Genomic DNA, 20,635 nt, shown 5'->3' on the forward strand with positions numbered 1-20,635 from the left:
GGAATTTTATTGCTATCTTGTTTTTTTGCAACCAGAAGTGACTCGAGAGGGTGGAGCTAAGTATAACCGAACGCTGAATAAGACATAACTTTCATGAAGTGAAAACACACTGTGAAAGGGTTAAAGTTCTAAGACGAAAGCACGGACAACTCCCAGACCAGACAACGCCGTGGTAGCGACCTGTCAATCACAAGGTAGCCACGCCCTAAAGCATACCCTGCTTTATGGTCTATTTGACTCTAAATGGGACCATCATTTACTAAATGAACATCATGCTGTATTGAAGAAGACTTGAAACTAGTGATTGAGACCATAAACTCATGTTTAGAATGTTAAGTGAGGTAATAAGTCAAGTGAGAAGTAGACTCCTTTTCTCATAGACTTCTATACAATCAGACTTCTTTTTGCAACCAGAGGAGTCGCCCCCCTGCTGGCTATTAGAAAGAATGCAAGTTTAAGGCACTTCTGCATTGGCTTAATTTCTCAGACCCGGAGGTCATCATCATGAAGTTCGTACTTTGTTTTTTTTTGGCTCCATATCTAAGCTGAGAAATGTGAAAATAAAATTTGGATGTTTGCATCTGGGCATTGGTCATTACTTTCAATCAAAGCTTGAATCAAAGAGCTTATTGATAATGAAAGTATTCATTGCGTCCCTACTCTAATTCACAAAGAAATACACAAATTACAGAATTACTGTGATTTTTACGTCCTAACTCCGCAGACATGTGAATGAAATCTTATCAAAGTGGTCTGTGGTGCTAATGTTTTCTACTCACAGCCTCCACCACGCTGTTGGCGCTGCCTCTCTTCTGCAGGAAGTGTGAGCAGCACTCTGCAGGAAGCTGCAGACGTGACGGAGAGTGGCTGCGGCTGGGAGGACCGTCCTGGCCGTCTGTGTACCACAGACTCCTCTTCACTGCTCCGGGGAGGCTGCCGACGCTGCCGGTGCTGCGCCAGTCCACCTGAGTACACACACGCACATGCAGGAACTTTTAAACTACTTTTTTTGTCACAAGGCTTTGATCGAGACGCTTCTTTAGTAAAGCGCTGGTATCAGATTGGTTGATTGATTGAATTGTATTTCTGCTGTTTCTTCTGTCTTTCTTCCTTTTTTTATTTTATCTTACTGAACCAGTGAACAGAAATTAGCATGTTTATCTTAGTGAAGCAGACCTGTATGAGTGGTGTGTAGGAGGGCGAGCAGTCGCGGCTGATGGGTGAGGCAGGAGGCGTGACCCAGGAGCGAAGCGACCGCGTAGGAGACAGGCGGTGAATTCTGCTGGTGTCGAGACCGGCCACCGCCATCACCTGAGGTTGAGTCAATAAAGGCCGACATTTTGGGGCAGGGAGAAGAGACGAAACGGCTCTCTTACAAGTGCTATTCCTGTCTTTGTAACAACTGCATGTTGACAACACTGTATATTCATTCATCACAATATTCATACCTGTTGCTGCACCAGGTGTAGAGGAAGAGCTGTGCAGGACGGAGAGAGAGGAGGGTCTTCCTGACCACTTCTACTGCGAAGACACTCAAAACTGAACGTTGGTCGGTTGGAGGCTGAGAGAACAAACAAGAACCAAAAATCATCACTCTCCGGACTTCAACTCTGGTTCCTTACAGAAAAATAAATACTGTGACGAGCATTCAAGTTAGATGAAACACAAGAAAAGCTAATTTTTTATGAACACGGAGCTCCAACAAACTTTGATCTGAATAACATGTACAGTTGTTACACATTCAGTCTGACAGTGTCAGGAATCTTCTTCTCAATAACTCAACAAAAAGTCTAATTACAATAAACTACAGTTGTTTTGCTGCTGCATATCACCTTGAGGTGAGGGTAAAAGCCACCTCCTGGGCGACCGCCTGTCATCTTGGCAGATCGGCTGTTGGTCATCGTCATAGAAACCGTCAGGCGGGTGGTCGCCCCCGGAAGCCTCGAGGTCAATGTCTCCCTCTGCATTCTGGTGGTCCTTGTTGGACAACCTGTGAAACGAACCGATAAAAGCTTTTTTAGTAAAGTGATGCAGCCCAAAGGAATTCTTTCAGTGTTGTAACAGAAAAAAAAGTAACAAGAGAGCATGTTGTGATCCAGCACCCTTTCCCGGACCACACACATCTTTCAACACGACCTTCATTTGATCTTAATTACACACCTGTAAAGTTTCATGACTGCCACAGACACACCTATAAACACCTGGAAAAGTACTCAAAACCTCTTCTGTGTGTCTCCAGGATCACATTTCGCCATGATGACTCACACATAGACCCACAAGGTGAAAACAATACCAGCGTCACTGTCACAGCTAGTAAAGATGAAACTCTCATATAATGGATACTATTATTTGGAGTGGAAAAAGTTGTAAACAGGTAACAGGTGAGTTCATGTTGTTACTTGTGAGCATGTTGTCACTGATGCACCTTGAACATGAAGTGCTCCTTCTAAATAAATTATCTGCCACTCAGAGAGAAAATACTTTTACGTTATAAAATCAGTCATATCAACAGGATACACACACGGCAGCGGTCCACATGCGGTGCTCATCGCTGTATTATAATGGATTATATGTTCTTTCTTTGGACTTTTCCCTTTTCACTATTCATTTTAGCTGAATGTCACATTTTGCCTGAGTTGATTGGAGGTTATTCAGATCACCTGTTGAGCAGGGTGTGGTGGATTGATGACTCCTAATGAAGAACTGAGAGCAGCTTGGTACATTTCCCCTCTTGGCCAATCAGGGTGTGACGACGCCCTTTCTTTAGGGGCTTAAGAGAGGTGATGTATGGCACACTCAGGACGCTCTAATCCTTCCTCGACTTCATGCAGACCTCCTTTGAGCAGATTCAGCCAGAAACTCTGATCTTTAAGCCCTTTTTGAGACTTCTTTGATGACTTAACTTTTCTGATTGAGGGAGATTTTGAGCATTCAGAAACCAGCTTGAGTGAATATTAAAGAACACCTTTCCACTAGGTTACCTGCATCAGGGCAGAAATCTGTGCATGAGTTTGAGCTTCACTAACGCCCGCAGGCTTTATTTTGTTTATTGTTACCTCCCTTCATACATATTTCCTTATCGAAAAGTATTATTAATATTTATTGTGCTATGTGGTTGGGAACTGGTTCTGAGGCTTCTTCCCAATCAGCCGGTTTTGCTCGCATCATGTTGGGCTGAAAGCTGCGGTTGCCGTCGCAGTACCTGTCCTTTGTGAGCATGATGTCGTCTTCGTGAAACTCCTCCCCGCTGAAGTACTCCCCCGAGCCTCGCTCGTCATCGCTGTCCCCGCCCCCCGGCTCCTCTCGGCGAATGGTGGGGTAGAGCCCGCCGCCGCTTTCTGACCTTACATCGAAATGTCAAAGATGCACTGATTAGAGCAAATCTGACAATTATACATATGTAGGAATTACAGCTTTTTTTTGTTATTTGCAGTTGCAGTTTGTTCGAGGTTTCATGCAGATTCAGTGGTTTAAAGTACACACATTAATACTGTGAAATACCCGTTTTACTGAACGGCCACAAAGCTGCATTTCCCCCACAGTGCTCATTCACTATCACGTGCTTTGAAACCGATACAAATTGTCTTTTTTTGTTTGCAAGTAAGAAGCTTTCATAGCATGTTTTTGTGACACAGCCGCCACCAAAAACAGCATATTGTGAAATGACGCTAATAGCATCATGCACATACCTAATGTAGGCCTCATAGTAGCGTGTCCTGCTCCTAGGAGAGACAGCGGGCAGTCAGACAGGATTATTTGCAACAGGAGAGCAGGAAAGGAAGGTGAGGAGAGGTGGCATGCAATGACAAAAGACAAGAGGACACACATTAAAGTGTTTTCAAAAATAGATTTTTGTACAGGCTGAATATTACGTGAGCGGTTTCACTACTTTACCAGCTTACTGAACTTCCAAAACTTATGACTGTGATTTAATCATTTTAAAAAAACATAGACTGTCTATAAGAAGTGGATGTAGTCACTGTGACGTCACCCATTGGTTTGTGGACTGCCGTTTTGAAGCATTTTGGCTGTCACCATCTTGGTTTTTTGCAACCAGAAGTGACACGAGAGGGTGGAGCTAAGTACAACCACATTTCTAGGTGACGAAAAAGGTTAGAATTAACTGTCATTAACTGAAAGCACACTGTGAAAGTTGGTTAAAGTTGTAAGACCAAAACACGGACAACTCCCAGACCGGACAACGCCGTGGTAGCGACCTGTCAATCACAAGGTAGCCACGCTCTAAAGCATCCCCTGCTTTATGGTCTATTTGACTCTAAATGGGACCATAATTTACTAAATGAACATCATGCTGTATTGAAGAAGACTTGAAACTAGCGATTGAGACCATAAACTCATGTTTACAATGTTTACTGAGGTAATAAATCAAGTGAGAAGTAGGCTCATTTTCTCACAGACTTCTATACAATCAGACTTCTTTTTGCAACCAGAGGAGTCGCCCCCTGCTGGCTGTTAGAAATAATGCAAGATTAAGGCATTTCTGCATTGGCTTCACTTTTCAGGCCACGAGTCCAAAGTGAATGCTTTGTTTATCTCTGTGGAAGATATCTAACGTTTGGTTCCCACTTCTAACAAGGCTTGTGAGCCAATAGTATAATGACGTTGGTATCTGTATGTTGTCAGCGATCAAGTTGCCAGTGAGCGTGGAAAAAAATGGATAAATGGCTGAGTTTGACGGTAAGATTCTCAAAATGAGAAAAATAACAGCTTCAATCTCCTACGAGCTGCTAGTTACCCGAACGTTATAGTTCCCTCAAACAATGTTAGATGCACATCAGAGGGGATTTGGAAGTGGGTGCCTGACTGAAAACTTAAGAGAAAAAAGGGTTTATTTCAACCAAATCAGAGTTGGTGATTGTTGGAAAGACTAACCAAGGCAGTTTTGGCAGTTTTTTTTAATTTTGTTTCTGTCGAGTTTGAATGAAGTGTGTTTTACAATACTCCTTCGTTTGATCTTCTGATCTCAGCTGAAACTAGGGCAGCGTGGGAGGGGTTTGTGCACACACACACACACACACACACCTAATGTAGGCCTATAGCTACGTGTTGCAAAATGATTTTTATTCATCCATCACTTGACATGTCTGTCTCAATCCACTTGATCATAACATATACAGGTTGTGCAACGAACTTGCAACCACCCACTTAGCTGAGGGTGAAATGTGGATGTTTTGAAACATTTTTTGCTTGAGCTCATATCTGCTTGTTATCGGTTCTACTAAAGTAAATTGAATGAAATATGAATGTTAATATGAAGCAACACATCCTGTACAAAAACACCCACAGTGGGAATATGGGTGCCAGGAGGAGAATAGGAGAGGGGGGGTATTAGGTGGATTCATCACTACCTGGGAACTTATAATTTGAAAGATTACTCTCTGTAACCTTTGGGACAACGATACTGTGTGGGCAGAGATCTGTTTATCTGTGTGGGATGAACAAGGTTTGACATGGAACGATGAGATGTGGTCATGCTGAACAGGAGACTCGGGACTGGTTTCAATCAAAGTTCAAACATGCCCTTTGTTTTCATTGTTCCCCCTTATCTGTTGAGAGTTTCAGAGGGTTCTCTAGACAGTACAGTCAGACTGGCTTCAATATTCAATATTGATTCATATTTGATCAGCGATTCCTAGTTTGACCGTTTGATCGGAGTTCGCAAGTGATTGACAGCTGCTCAGAGACGGCAGGCTCCAGGTCGACTTTGATTGGTTGTTTTCCTCCGGTCTGTGAAATCTTGCAGATGCCATTAGGAACACCGGAGGCACGTGATTTTTTTTCTGATTACCTGTCTCATGCACTACTGTCAGGATATAATGACCGTTATATAACTTTTTAAAAATCATATTTGCCCCTTTTCTACCCACTGCAGCTTTAATAATATTGAATTACCATCCAGCGCTACAGTGCAGTATATCAGCTTATCGTATCAAACATACTTTGTTTATTTACTCAATGAAATTTTGATGTCAGTTTTCAGTCATATAAAAAAATGAAAATCAAAAAATACATGATACGTCTGTAATTATCATAAAAGATGCTCCTGAGGCTGCTTTGGTTCACGCAAAACCAGATTCTCTTTTAAAGGGGAACTCCAACTGTTTTACGCAGGTCTTGGGGAGAACTACTGCATAATGTAATAAAAGTTAACATGAATGCTTTATTTTCACCGACCTTGTGGAGTGTGACTTCCAAAGCTTGTCCTGTACTCCTTTGCTGCAAGTGGACACTGAGGACGGACGGTCTCGCCTTAACAAACACTTCTGCTGCTGCCTCCCATTGGTCATGGAGAGAAGCGAGGGCACGTTGGCATTGTTGAGGTTGGCGTTGGAGGGAATTGGCGATTGATGGCAAGTGGAAATACACTGAGGGGAGTTATACGGATGAGGGGTGTGATAATGATGGTTGTACTGGATAGGTGAAGAGTTCATCTCTGTGTCCGCTCCTCTGTCGGCATCGCTGGCTCTCGTGCCTGTCTGGGTGGGTTCAGTCGGGGCACTACAGGAGAAGGGCAGGATCTGTAGCGGCCGCTGGGTGACGGTGGTCGGGTGAGAGCAGCCCTGCTGATCGGCATTGACGTGGTTGACGTGATTCCCAAAAAGCCCGCCGTTACGCTGCAGGGAGACACCAGAAACCAATGAGGACTGAGACAAAACAGCAGAGTAAACACAGTAAACTGTTTAAAGCACAATGTTTACATCAGTGAATCTCAACCGGGAGAACACGGATTTAACGGTCAATTAAATGCTTCAAAAATACCCAAAACAATGTAGTGAGATATTATTAACAAAGGACTCCTGCCACGTGAATCCGGCCCAGCTCTACATCTTTTCCTTCAGTTTTTCATACTGAACATCAGAGCCTGTTGTTGATAATATCATTAATACAGTGTATTACTGTGGTTAGCTAAGACCCATCTCATATCTGAATGTGTATCAGGTTATTCTCTGTGTTGTATTTATGTGTAAAATGCATATTACTACTCACTCTTTCAGTTCTTATCAATCCATCCAAAAAAAAAAAATAATAATACTAAACAAAATGTGGTGTAATATGTCAGATGTTGTAACAGCAAATCATGTGAGAGCAACGCTTGGCTTTCTGGGATGTCTTAATCTATTATAGTTTTGCGATTAAAAGTAAAAAATTAAAGAATATCAGCAGAAACCTCTCTTTGAAGTGTGGGATTTAAAAGAAATTGGTCTGTTTTTATTGGCTTTATTTAGGAAAAGTGTCCCCTCAATGACCCAAAAATCTCAATTAACAATGTAAACAAACAAACAAAAAGTCTCAATGTCTGAAGGGGATCTTCAGGGATGTTTACCCTATAGATTTCCTCTTCTTCCTCTCCAATAGCATCTACCAGCCCCGCCTCTTGCAGGTCACATGATATGGCTCGACGGATCTCTGGTCCGATGTCATGCAGCGTGCGCAGGCCGGCCTGCAAAGAGAGCAGCTATAATACCAAACCTGACAGCCGTTACATTACTGTATATAAACGCTTATAACAAATCTCATATCTTCAGGAGGTTCTTTCAGCCCTGTGGAGGATAAAAGTAAGACAAGCAGAGTTACTTTTAAAGGGTAACTTCACCCAAATTAAACATATCTTCTCACTTACTGTGGTATCCACCATGCAGATAGTTTTGGTTTTACTCTGGATAAAAGTTCTCACAGGAACTATTTCTTTGGTAGAAAGTAGTTCCAATGAAAACGTGACCGTCTGTACAATAGACATGTAGTACAGTAGACTTTGGACATGGGTGTGTAATAAGACCTTGATACGGTGCCACCGCTCAGCCTTGCTTCCAATTTTTTCCAGTGGCCACTCGCGGTTTTGCAGGAAAAAATCCAGCCCAAAAAGCATTTTCCCCGTAGACCACCATTGTAAAAGAGTCTGTAAAACTGTTGACAGGACACCTTGAACTGCAAACTATGTCAATTATGACTCTTTCCATTATGAAATTTTGATCCATGGAGGTTTTACATTTGTAAAACTTTCCTAGAACCGAGAAAAGTGTTTTAAACATCTGTGACAACACGATGTAAAGTCTACGGGTTGAGCGAGAGGGTCAGCGGGAGAAACGCTACTCTGCATATTCAGTAGGCCGCATAACCCGGAAGTAAACCGGGAAGCTAGAAAACTTTTTTTAGCGTATGCGCCAGGCGAGCAATTCTCATTGGAATGAATATGCGCCATCTTCGAGTCCGGTATCCAGTTCTTATAAAACACTCTACTTACTCTGAGAGAGGGATGTTGCTTCTTAGTATTTCTAATGTGATCTTTCAATGCTGTGAGCGCCACAGAAGACCTTCATGATGGAGATAGGAATCTCAGAAACGATAACGAAAAAATTCAGCTAAACTGTCTGCACGGCTTAGATATCACTCGTAGAGACTGAGAAAATATGTTTGTTTGGGTTAACTGGCCGTTTAAACTCCAGGAATTTGAAGACTCGAGGGGCTTTTTGGTGAGACCTGAGAAGAGACTGAGAGACAACACAGACAAGACAATACTCCAATGGAACACGTTCTTCTAAGTCTTGCCTGGACATGAATCCTCTACTGTGTTTACTGGTGATAATGGGCTGATCTCTGAAATCTAGATGTATTAAACTAAGTTGATTTTTGGTTTTCAGAGACAGGGTTGGCCTTTATTTAGATGACGGACGTTGTATGGGATTGTATTCCCATGAACTCAGGCATGCTACATTGTGCTTTACTCACCTGTAGAGCCATGGTGGTGTTCAGCCTCTCCCACGAGCGCTTGCCTACAAGACCTTGCTCTTTGCGCCTCTTGAACTTCCTGAAGTAGTCCTGTATCAGGAAGGTGGCATAGAACTTCCCCACTGTTACCTCGTCATCTGAGTGAACAGACCAGACACACCAAAGCCTCCCACATCAGCACCAAAACACTGAGATACCTTAACACTGAAATTCAGTTTGACATTTCAAAAATAAAATCCCCCAAAAAAGATCCTAACCGCTGCTATCTCACCATCTGAACAGAAACACATCCAAGTCAAATTGCACTAAAAGTATCAAACTTAAAGATCAATAACAGTAAAACATAACAACGATGAAGCACCCACGCTGCAGAAGGTGGTATGACAAGACATCGGGCCTCATGCAAGAACATTTTCGTATCAACCAATCTTAACTTTCTCTGGTATTTTTACTTTATAATATTTTTGACCATTTTAATATTGAATATACATACTTGACTTTGGATTATTTTTGTTATCTTATTTTGTTATTGATCTTATTTGTTATTATCTAAGTTTTACTTGATCATATTTCATTTTTATAATAAAACTACTCCATTTGGAGTCAAAATTATACAATTTAGTTGTTTTTTATTGATTTTATACTGTGCACAGTGGTATAATGTGATGATGCACAGGGTAAATGTCATGGCCAAAGGCTCCATTGTGTGCACATATCCTCCTGTAGTGGATATCTGTAGTATTTTAGAGCCAGATTCCCTTTCAAGAGGTAGAAAGCCCATTTGGCACAAATGGAGAGTCCGCCTGGTCCTATCCTTACTAAAACCTTTGTAGAATCGATATACTTTGTGTTATTTATATCTGCTTTTGCACAGTTGTAGTCAAGGAGTTGCTGAATGAATTCAGTGACATCTCTGTGCATGGCATCATTGCTATAATGGTGTTATCCACTGTCTAATCTAGAAAACATTTTGGGCGAGGATAAAAATGAAAATTTGTCCTTTGGTTCGTCACAATTTACTCAGGTACAGTAACAGTCACAGTGTTACTGACACTGTGGATGTATTCTCTGAGGTCTTATCTATCCATAGATACCAACATCATGCACATAGACCTGGTAGTTGTGGAGCTATTCTTGATTTATTTTGGGTATGTCTTAACTCTTTTCTCTCTCTTTTCATAATTTGTAATGAAATACACAATCCATTAGTTCTCCACGCCACTCATGAACAAATCTGTTCGTACGAGTGGTTCTTGCATGAGGCCCATTATCTTGACAATGAGACAAAACACTTCTGTAACGATCCAAATGAAAAGAATAACGAGACGTGTTAAGGAAATGCCATAAAACCCTCGCTGCATGAGCATTATAATAACTGTCCCGTCTAGAAAAGACTACTCCAAGAGGATTACAACAGACCAGCACACACATGTCAAGAAGCCATTTTTGGAAGCACATCAAAGAAACTGTGGTCTTTGGGACGTTCACTGTTAAATTCCCATTAAAAACAAAGGTGATGTTTATTCTCTGCACTGTTGAAATATCATAACTGAATGTGCATCGCGTGTGACGGTGCTCTATTGACAGAGCTCAATGCCATTTACAAAAGTCTGTGAGAATCTCTGCAAACGCAATCGTGTGCAGTAGGTTTTTACCCGACAACAGATAACATCTGTGTCTGCAGCTCACGTCTTGCTTCACCTCTGAATACACGCATGTGGTTATGTAACACTCCTCACACACACACACAAAAAGAAAAAAAGTGCAATATGAGACCTCTTGACCTCCTAATGTACCAAAATCAGACTTCAGTTACTGATAATATACAGTAATTAATGACTGCATTGTCTATTCAGTTACTACCACACATACCAGTGCTACATGTAACATCCACCACTTCAGAGACAGACGAGCAGAGGGGTTTTATGTCTCTATATATCCCAAAAAAACAACATGATCTACAGCGAGAAGCACATGCAAGAAGGCAGCGAAGAGAGAAGCAGCAAGGGTCAGATCTACAGCTGCACATTTCGAGGGAGAACACACATTTAGCCAGAGAGGAAGCTGTGACTACACACACACTAGTATCCGCCATGCAGGGAGGCTTGACAAGCATGGCTCTGATTCACTCAGATAAAGTTGCTGAAGCAGAATGGGGAGCGAGACTAAACAAGAAAACAAGAGGCTGAACTCGTGCGTATGAAATGTGGGTGGTCTTTTTTTTGTTTTTTTCCATCACCTTTCCTTGAAGTATTTTAGCTCGAGAGGAATCGAGAAAAGGTGACGAATGTCAGTAGGATGGTGCTTTAAGATGGAAGCACCATTCCATCCTGATCTTGTGATCCATCTTAAAGCAGCTGACACATTTCTCTACGTCACCCGACACAGCCAGAGAGAAACTGGGAACGGCTCTGTTCAGAAAGAAAACCTGTGACCAAAAGCATATTGAAGTACGGCTGGGGGAGGAAATCGATTCAGCATAGTATCGCGATATTTTGCGTGGCACTATTATATTATACCTGACGGTCGCTCAAAGTCTAGGTCTTAAAGCTGGAGTGAAGGGGGAATAACGCCAACTAACGATCCAAAGTTGCACTAAATTCTGGCGAGGAAAAACTGGCATGGTCATTTTCAAAGGGATCCCTTGACCTCTGACCTCAAAATATGTGTATTGTATTCTATTAGATAAAACAGATGTTGACAAACTGCAATATATCACTATATATCTTATCGCAATACTCATATAGAGTGCTACAGGAATGAATCCTAAAACCCGGAAATGAGTTAGTATTTTAATACTTCCGGTTCCCTCGTCTGGAAGTTATAGGTGTTTAGTTAAGATGCCTGAAATAAGGTCTGTGGTTAACACAAGCTGAAGAGATTTTAACGTTTTGTTCTACGATATAAAATCAAGTCAGTGAATATCCCGCTTGTGAATTTTGAAGCCTTAATGTGTCTTTTAAAAAGGCGGTTGCTAACAAGTGGCTAAATGAGACTACAAGACGTTCTCACGCCGACTCGTCCGCCTTTGCAGCCTTGTTGTGTAGAATCGCGCGACCGTGTTTATAGCCGAATGTCAGCTTTTTACTTCTGACAACTTCATTCACGCTTCAAGAATCATAAAAGTGGTGTTCAATGTTTGTTTGCCACAGAGCTTATTTTCTGCAATAATGTAAAGCCGAATGGAACAATCCCATTGGCTATTTGTCGAGGGAACCCAGGGCGATGCTAACTTCCTGGTTGGGCTACAAAAAAACGTCATCCCTGCAGCACTCTATCTCACAAAATGTTCAAAATCGCAATAAGATCGTATCATGACTTGAGTATCGTGATAATATCGTATCGTACGGCCTCTGGTGATTCCCACCCCTATATTCAAAGTCGTACAAATTATGTATTTTTTCTCTGAATCTCTACAATACAAATTAAATGTGCATGAACGTGTGGGATTATTTATCAGATAAATCATATTTACATAACACACTTAAGTTTGGATTTTCATCATTTCTGTTTTTTCAAGCAAGTGGTCTGCGTCATTTTGACATATTTTCACTTAAAAGAAAATAACTGAAGTGATTTAAGGGCTGTGTTTAACTGACTCACTTGATAACATGGTAACATTTTATTTTTCTTCATAATGCATCAACCTGTCGCGGGCAGATCAACGTACAGTCAATATTTGCACCAACATGCAGGTGCAAGCATGCAGGTTCTCTTTCTGGGCAGAGCCTGAGGAAGTTTTTTAAGAAAGAGGTATCAGTTGTTTCATGCCACCAGACTAAAACAGAACTGCCCCGGACAGCTCAAGACGGCAGAAAGACAAGAGAAGAGAGAAGAAGAAGAAGAAGAAGGCCAGCGACTGACTACTGAAAGCAGAGGAAGCTGTGGAAGAGAAGAGAGAGGCTAGGCAGAAAAGATTCAACAAAAAAGAGGAGACGGGTTAGCAAACTAATGCACACAAAGACATGCAGTTGAGCGAGTTTGAACAGTTCTAAAGCACACAGCAGAGTTGAAGCATTGTAAACTAAACACATGAACACAACTAGAGTAAGCTTTATGTACATACTGGACTCTATTACCGAGAATTTATTTGTGTAAGTAAGAATCCATAGCAACCACCACAAATGACTCCACTAGGATGTGGACATCTGAATATGATATTTGCATGACTGTACAAGTTATTATATATGAGCAGCTGAGGGTAAACCACACCTGTGCACATATTCAGCAGTATTCTGGTAAACTGGCATGAACACTGGATAGCACATGTAGTGGAAAACCACACAGACCATAATACTATCACGCTTGGCTGGCGTTACGAGAACAGATGTCACATTTTGTTTTGATGATGTGAACTCCTCTGACCTTACGGATTAACAAAACTGTCCAATAAAGAAGCTGCATAACTTTTTAAATGTTTTGATTTCCACTTTAATATATTAATCAGATCAGATATCTTTAAGATTGATTTAGCAAAACAGTTATGTATGTATTTAAGGGCATAATTGTAACTAATGATGTATTTATAGCACCTCAAACTAACGCTGATGTGACTGCATGTGGACAATAAATTAAAAGCCACACGTCATTGTGAGCAACAAAAGTCTGCAGACTAAAAATGTATTCTCTTCTCTCTGCAACTGCCATGAATGACTTAATATCTACAGATAAAAAGCATAATTATTGTCATATTTCAGCTTGGCTTGTCATTTCCATACACATTTTGCTCAGCCATTGGTAGCTGGTGCATGCAATAAAGTGGTGTAGTTGTACATAAACAAAGTGCACAGTTCACCTTGCGAACGAGGTATATCTGAATTTGATGTACTCCGACCAAACCAGCTAGAAATTCACTTACACCTAAAAAAAAAACAAATTCTACAGCAACGTTTCTGTTTTAAATTGTTGATAAAGGTGATTGTATGACGATTTTAAGAATGAATCTTCAGCACAGAAAGAAAACTTGCTGGAAAATGTGCTTAAGCTCAGCCTGTATCAGCAGCAAAATACAAAATGAAATACCTCAGCATTTAATTTCAAATATGTACACAGCTTTTTTGTGTGTTTTTATCTGATATATACTCCCAATAGAGTCAAAAGGGCGCGCTAGAGGAAGAGAGAATGCAGAAGCAGACGCAGCAAGATTAATGATAAACAAAACTGTAGGATTATGACTGAGGCAGCGGTTAAACAGTGACTGGCTGACAGCGATAAGGAGACTTTCTGTGAACTGAACTGAAGTGCTCTACATTGTAACCCTGTCATCAGGTTGTTGGTTTTGGTCAGTAAGTGGGCCTCGCTGCTTCAGAGAAGCAAAAACAGGAAGCTCAAGCCTCAACACCTGTTTCTTAAAGTGATAAAGCCTCGTAAAGCCTCCTACACTCTAGCTATTGTGTATTAAACAGGACGTTGAGTGTGGCATGATTCCTCCATGATGCACAGTGTATAGTGGTAAAAGGTGAGGTGTGAACAAAGGAAGTGTATAAATAGCACTGACTTCCTTTTTTTAATTCAAATTAAGGGAAAAATATATTATCATTCAAATGTGTGTCCGTTGTTTGTCATCTTTCCTGCTTCAATGTATACACTGACGCAGAATTGTTTTCTGTGTGACTTCCAAAGCATTTACCTCACCTCGGGTTGCTATTATTAATTATCGGGGGGAAATACAAATGAGAAGCAGCGTGCATTCAAATGAACTGAGTGAAAGAGAGGGACAGCGAGGTTACTGTTTGACTACGTGTGTGTGCACAGGGTCGACCACGTGCACTGTGTGTGTATGTGTGTCTGTGTAATGACCACTAACCGCCTGCAGGGGGCACCACTTGGTCCAGCAGCTTCATGCTGGTCCTCTTCCAGATCTTCTTAATCACAGCTCTCAGCTCCTCATTGGCTTGCTCCAGGTTACCTTGGAAACGGCAGAAAATGTGGAATGTTTAACTGTGAGGTCATTTTGGTGTAAAGCACAGAACTGATCTATATATTGGTGTATTAGAAAGTATTGATTGTATCTCTCTTTCTCTCTCACACATTAAGATCACAACACAAATCTTGACATTTAAAGTAATAATGAATACACAAAATTCCTGATGATAAATTCATAACATGGGATTAAGCATAAAATGTTCACAAAGTTAAGCATAAAAGTAAATGATGTGAATCAATCATGCTGTTGTTGTGTGTTAAATGTTAGGAGTCCTGTAACATGGAGGAGAAACTACTTATTGAACATCTTTAACTCCCTCATGTGGCAAAATGTTGAACTGTAATATGGGCTTCATGACCACACAGACATTTGAGTACTATACTGAAAGTAGCATGATGTGACATTAATTAAAAACATACTGCATGAGGCATCCCGGAGTATTTAATTCAGAAACATAACTTAACATGATTGTTATAGCGCTGCAACTAACGATTATTTTCATTGTCGATTAATCTGTTGATTATTTTTCTCGATTAATTGATTAGTTGTTTGGTCTATAAAATCTCTGAAAAATGTCAATCTGTGTTTCCCAAAGCCCAAGATGACGTCCTAAAATGTCTTGTTTTGTCCACAACTCAAAGATATTCAGTTTACTGTCATAGAGGAGTAAAGAAACCAGAAAATATTCACATTTAAGAAGCTGGAATCAGTGAATTTTTACTTTTTTTTTTCTTAAAAAATTACTCAAACCGGTTAATCGATTATCAAAATACTTGGCGACACAGATCTGTAGATACCAATGTAAATCCAAGGCTCATGTCAAATCTCAAATATGACCTCATAGCATCTAATACTGCAGCCCCATGGGGAGATCGATCAATATATCAATACGTTTTATTGTCAAATTAATGAAAAAAGCAAAAAGCAAAACATTGAAGATAAGGAAGTACAATGTTGCTAAAACGACTGGCCCATGGTCAAAGGTAATTGCTGGTATAAGGATTTCTGGCATGGATGCCTGGAAGCTCCAGTTCACGCAACAAGACACTCTGGCCTCAATTGTGCTCCATCTTCTTACCTCATGGTCATACGATTTAAAATATAATCTATTTCGTACTGTAAGTCCTTTGTTACTGTACAGAATGGCAACGCACAGCTCATAAGAGCTCAATCAGATAGGAACAATCCATAAGAATAGAACCAGTAATATTGCAGATCTCTGATGGCTTCAAGGTGCAGACTCACCTTCAGTCTTAATCTTGAGAGCAGTGCGGACCAGAGCGAACAAGGTGGCATTAAACATGACCGTCCCGTCACTGTTGAGGGGCATGTTCATCGCCACCAGACGCTGCAACAGAAGTACAGATTATCAAATGTGATATTTATATGTTCTCGCTACGACTACTTCCCTCAGAGCAGCTGTCAATCATGACGTCTCACCCCATTTTTATAGCATCAAATAACTAATTAAAACCAAACTTATCAGAAAATTAACACTTGAACATACATCAGCGTGATAAGAACTACCTAAAATGATAGAAACCATTTTTGGGAAAAATGTATTTGATGTGTACTTTGACTTTTTAGTTTGGCTAATGTCCCATCCACTAACATGGAGGGGGGTGGAGATTTATGACCTATACTGCAGCCAGCCACCAGGGGGCGATCCAGATGTTTTAGCTTCACTTTTGAGGAGCTGACATGTCGTCCATCTTTATAGTGTACATAGTCTATGATAGAAACCCACCTTACAGGCCACTCTGTGAGGGCAGAGCTTGCCGAAGCCCAGCGGAGGCTGGATCCTCCTCAGCAGAGTCACCACATCGAGGTGCTTTATCCTGCCCCTGACAACAAGATACATTCACATATTAGGCACTAAGCAAAGTCGTCACTGACATCAAAAGTTCTGATAAGTAACGGATAATCAGTTATGGCACATCAACAGTGAGGGATCGTCTCGCTTCCCAGCATTGGATGCTTGATGGGCTGCCACTACACACTCGACACCTGATTGGATGAACGCTTTCCCAGCTATCAAACCGGAACCAACATGGCGGCTCGTTTGGAAACTTTTTTTCTCTTGTATTACGATAATAGTTCACCGAAATGTGTTTCTGAAAACATTTTAATAAGCCATGCAGTTGCTGAATCTGTCTTTATTTTGGATCGACCAAGCTTAGTTTAAACGTTTCTAGAGAGTTTCCAGAGGCGGCGAGTCGTGTCGAACGCCCCTGATTTGCATAAAGTAGCCTAGACCTCAACTTTATGCAAATATGGAACGGTTGACTTGACAGTCCGTCTCTGGAATCGTGCCGCCACGCTACCAGAATGCATTGCATGGCTGCTTACATAAACAATGAATGGCAAGCGTGGAAAGGACGGAGGCCGTGGACATGTACCATTAGTGCACTTCAGAGGGTAGGGCTCTTACAAAACAATCACCATCCCATGTGTGCAGACACAAATATTCCTTTGCAGTAGTATACAGAATAAATAACAGGAAAAAAATCTGTTGATTGTTCTCTCCAAATGGGTCCAGAGCACTCACTTGGCTTCAGGGTCGTATTCGGACCAGATCCTTTTAAACTCATCCAGGTGATGCGGCCCAAGAATGGACCAATCACGGGTCAGATAGTCAAAGTTATCCATGATGACAGCAACAAACAGGTTAATGATCTGAAACCAGGACAGGCAATAGTTTTTTGCATGTTTTGTGGTATTTCACTGTATACAGGAATGTGCATGCTCACATATTACTGCTACTGCACACACAGTGAAATGCCTGAGGATTACCAGGAAAGCACAGAGCATGTAGAAGCTGATGAAGTAGATGATGGCGAAGCTGCTGCCACAGGTTCTTTCCTCTCCGGGATTGTCGTCCGAGTCTGAATCACACAGCTTCCCTGGCAGACAGGCCAGCATGATCTCCTGCCAGGCCTCACCGGTGGCACACCTAACAATAGAACGAGAAACAACATTAACACAGGAGCAGAATGAGGGGTATTTTTCACATTATGCATTTATGATGACTTCAAATGGCTTGAAAGTAACCAACAATTTAAGCTACACAAACACCTGAAGAGCATCAGGACAGCTTGAGGAAAGGTTTGAAAGTTGTTGTTGCGGTTGATTTGTGTGCCATCCACCATGGCTATTTTCCCAAACACCTAAAAAAACAAAAAAGAGAAAGAAACATCAGCCAGCCTGCTCTCAAATTCTGATTCGAATCCGCTCCCAAATTTAAAGGCAACACATATCCTGCAGGGTGTCAAACAGGTTATAGATCATATTACCTGCATCCCAATTACAGCATAGATGAAAAACAGCATGGCTATCAAGAGTGCAACATAGGGAAGAGCCTGGGTGGGCAAAAAAAGGAGAAAAGAGTGAGACACTGCTATGTAACACTGGAATCTGCAGTCTCTAATTTGACTCAAACCACGGTTACACCACCAGATCCAATGGTTACCGTGAGAAAATCCCTGTCGCAAAATGTATGTTCTCTTATCTTGGTATGCTACAGAGTTTCTTCCGACATATATTAGAACTAGGGCTGCACAATTAATCACAATATGCCCTGCTGCAATTTTCAAATCACAGGAGGGACAATATTTGTTAAAGGCAAAATGCTATTTTAGATTAAATATTGTGGTGCTGCAGAGATGTCCCGGCCTACACATCGTATTTTACAAACTTAAGAAAACACCTTTGGTTGGTTCAGATTCCCGCAAAACAATCACACCATCATCATTTTAATGTTTTTCAATGAAAATGAGAATAGTGAGGAAAAATTATCATTCACTCGTAAAACTATTAGCAATTAGATATTATTTTCTTTATTCTTTTTGTATTGATATTATATATTCAAAATCATTCAAACCCTATTAGAAGTGCGTAAAAAAACAAAAACAACCATTTACTTTGAAATTACATCTCACAAAATGCTACCCATGAATTGAGGTTATACTGATTATAAGCCGACTACCCACAGCAACACCTTTGAGAAGGTTAGACCTTGTGTGATAACCAGTGTCATTCTTATCTCATTGGTTTATAATACTGCAGATTCAAAAGGGATGTTTATTGGCTGCATATGTTACAGTCTCACCTGGAAGGACTTGATGAAGGTCCACAGCAGCGTCCTGATGCCCTCCCCCCTGCTCAGAAGTTTGACCAATCGCATCACTCTGAACAGACGGAAAAAGGTGATGGAGATGCGAGCGCTGTCCTCCGTGTTCTGAAGCGGAGGACGAGGAGAGTGATCAGGGGATGAAAAAACCGAAGGCTTAACATCCAAACATAGACAGTACCACTCATTCAGTCGTGCATTCTTTCATTCATCATGTGTGACTCATATAAACTAACAAGCAACATAAAAGTAGATGAAGAAATCTCGCCATTTGTGATCTTTCTGCAATGACAACAATCGATGTGCATGCAGAGTAACTGTGTCTTAAACACAATGCCATGACCAACAGACCTGGAGGACGTACACATTCAGTACATATAACTCTGGATGCAACAGCCAGATAATCTGCAGTCCAAAGACAAATAAACCAAAAGACAAACTGTAACTGAGTTTTTTTACAAACATCAAGATGCATCTTTTACTGTCATGTTACAGTAAAATGACCTTTGACAGGAAATGTAAACTCAAAACAGTGCATTGATTACACGATGTTGCTAATCTGATCGGGCAAACTTAAATGAAATGAAGAAATGAGACAAATCTGTTCGTCTGTGTCATGCCATGCACCCACACAGGTCTCAACAACAACAACAAAATGTCAATTGAACCATGAACTGGAGCCAAAATGCAACAAACCAGGTGGGTTCAAAACGAGACAAACAAACCATCACGCAATCGAACAAGTGAGGCCATAAAGCATCTCAATGTTTTCATCAGTAAGTGAGCGACAGAGAAACAACAACAAAAAGATCTTGATGCTGGGTGATCACAGAAGGGCGAGGGGCTTCAATCGTTTCCTTACCCCCGGCTCCACTATCACCTTGACGACAGGAATGGCTGCTGACTTGAAACCAAAAGCCTAAGGTTAATCCCAGTTACACAAATCAGCTGCACAGCACCAGACTGTTCATGAGTCAATGCTGCAGCAAACATCACATATCATCATTACCTTTGATTTATTCAACATGTAATTGCATTAGAAACGTCCAGAAGCACCTTCACTTGAAAACAACAACACAGCATTACAATTTATACCACAAACGACAACAACATCATCATCACTGTAAAACCTGTCATGCAAAAGCTTGACCACATATTCTCAGCAGTAACACCAGACATGAGACGCAAGCATTCAGTGCTGAAGGAAAATGTGTTTTTTATCACAACTGTATAGTTTAGCTGTTGACATTGACAAATCAGGAGAAAGCACTGATATGATGCTGATATTCTTTGTTTTGCTTTATCATTATTATCATGCTGGTTGTAATAACATATTCAAAACAGTGTTTTCCATTGTTTTTTTAATAATACGATCTTTCAGTATCAAACCTGACTTATATTGTCGTCCTCCTGGCTAACACTGACATCCTAAATAAAAATATATATCTATTTAAAGGTGCAGTGTGTAGTATTTGGTGGCATCTAGCGGTGAGGTTGCAGATTGCAACCAACTGAAACTTCTCCCGTGTGCCAAGCGTGTCGGAGAACTACGGTGGACGACGCAAAAACATTAAAACGCGAATGTCCCTATCTAGAGCCAGTGTTTGGTTTGTCCGTTCTAGGCTACTGTAGAAACGTGGCGGTGTGAAGAGGACCCGCTCTGTATGTAGATATAAACGGCTCATACTAAGGCAGGGATTCTCAACCTTCTGTATCCTGAGGCCCACTTCTGATTGTTAAAAACATTTCCGAGGACCACCTTCCCAAATAAATGACAAACTGGGCTATAAAATATGTGTTATGCCACTGTCAAGTGTAATGACCCACATAGA

The 20,635-nt window shown here is 41.1% G+C and overlaps 1 protein-coding gene across 6 annotated transcripts in view; it reads right to left on the bottom strand.

Annotated features, from left to right (window-relative positions):
* The window catches only part of cacna1db (calcium channel, voltage-dependent, L type, alpha 1D subunit, b), a 109,225-nt gene that overhangs the window by 4,799 nt on the left and 83,791 nt on the right, over nucleotides 1-20,635 (bottom strand). For 5 of the 6 annotated variants that reach the window (XM_074644750.1, XM_074644747.1, XM_074644748.1 and 2 more), the window contains 17 exons: nucleotides 18,783-18,911; nucleotides 17,968-18,033; nucleotides 17,750-17,841; nucleotides 17,468-17,627; nucleotides 17,223-17,350; nucleotides 16,422-16,518; nucleotides 15,920-16,022; nucleotides 14,555-14,656; nucleotides 8,749-8,885; nucleotides 7,346-7,462; nucleotides 6,196-6,635; nucleotides 3,690-3,722; nucleotides 3,203-3,343; nucleotides 1,833-1,990; nucleotides 1,449-1,561; nucleotides 1,177-1,311; nucleotides 780-965 (listed from right to left, as the gene is read on the bottom strand). In XM_074644750.1, coding sequence (XP_074500851.1) covers nucleotides 780-965; nucleotides 1,177-1,311; nucleotides 1,449-1,561; nucleotides 1,833-1,990; nucleotides 3,203-3,343; nucleotides 3,690-3,722; nucleotides 6,196-6,635; nucleotides 7,346-7,462; nucleotides 8,749-8,885; nucleotides 14,555-14,656; nucleotides 15,920-16,022; nucleotides 16,422-16,518; nucleotides 17,223-17,350; nucleotides 17,468-17,627; nucleotides 17,750-17,841; nucleotides 17,968-18,033; nucleotides 18,783-18,911 — 2,337 coding nt within the window. Of the gene's footprint in view, nucleotides 1-779; nucleotides 966-1,176; nucleotides 1,312-1,448; nucleotides 1,562-1,832; nucleotides 1,991-3,202; nucleotides 3,344-3,689; nucleotides 3,723-6,195; nucleotides 6,636-7,345; nucleotides 7,463-8,748; nucleotides 8,886-14,554; nucleotides 14,657-15,919; nucleotides 16,023-16,421; nucleotides 16,519-17,222; nucleotides 17,351-17,467; nucleotides 17,628-17,749; nucleotides 17,842-17,967; nucleotides 18,034-18,782; nucleotides 18,912-19,665; nucleotides 19,708-20,635 lie in introns of all 6 variants that reach the window. The other variant, XM_074644745.1, reaches the window with a different exon arrangement.

Source organism: Sebastes fasciatus, chromosome 8 (assembly GCF_043250625.1).
Source record: "Sebastes fasciatus isolate fSebFas1 chromosome 8, fSebFas1.pri, whole genome shotgun sequence".
NCBI classification, from domain to species: Eukaryota; Metazoa; Chordata; class Actinopteri; order Perciformes; family Sebastidae; genus Sebastes; species Sebastes fasciatus.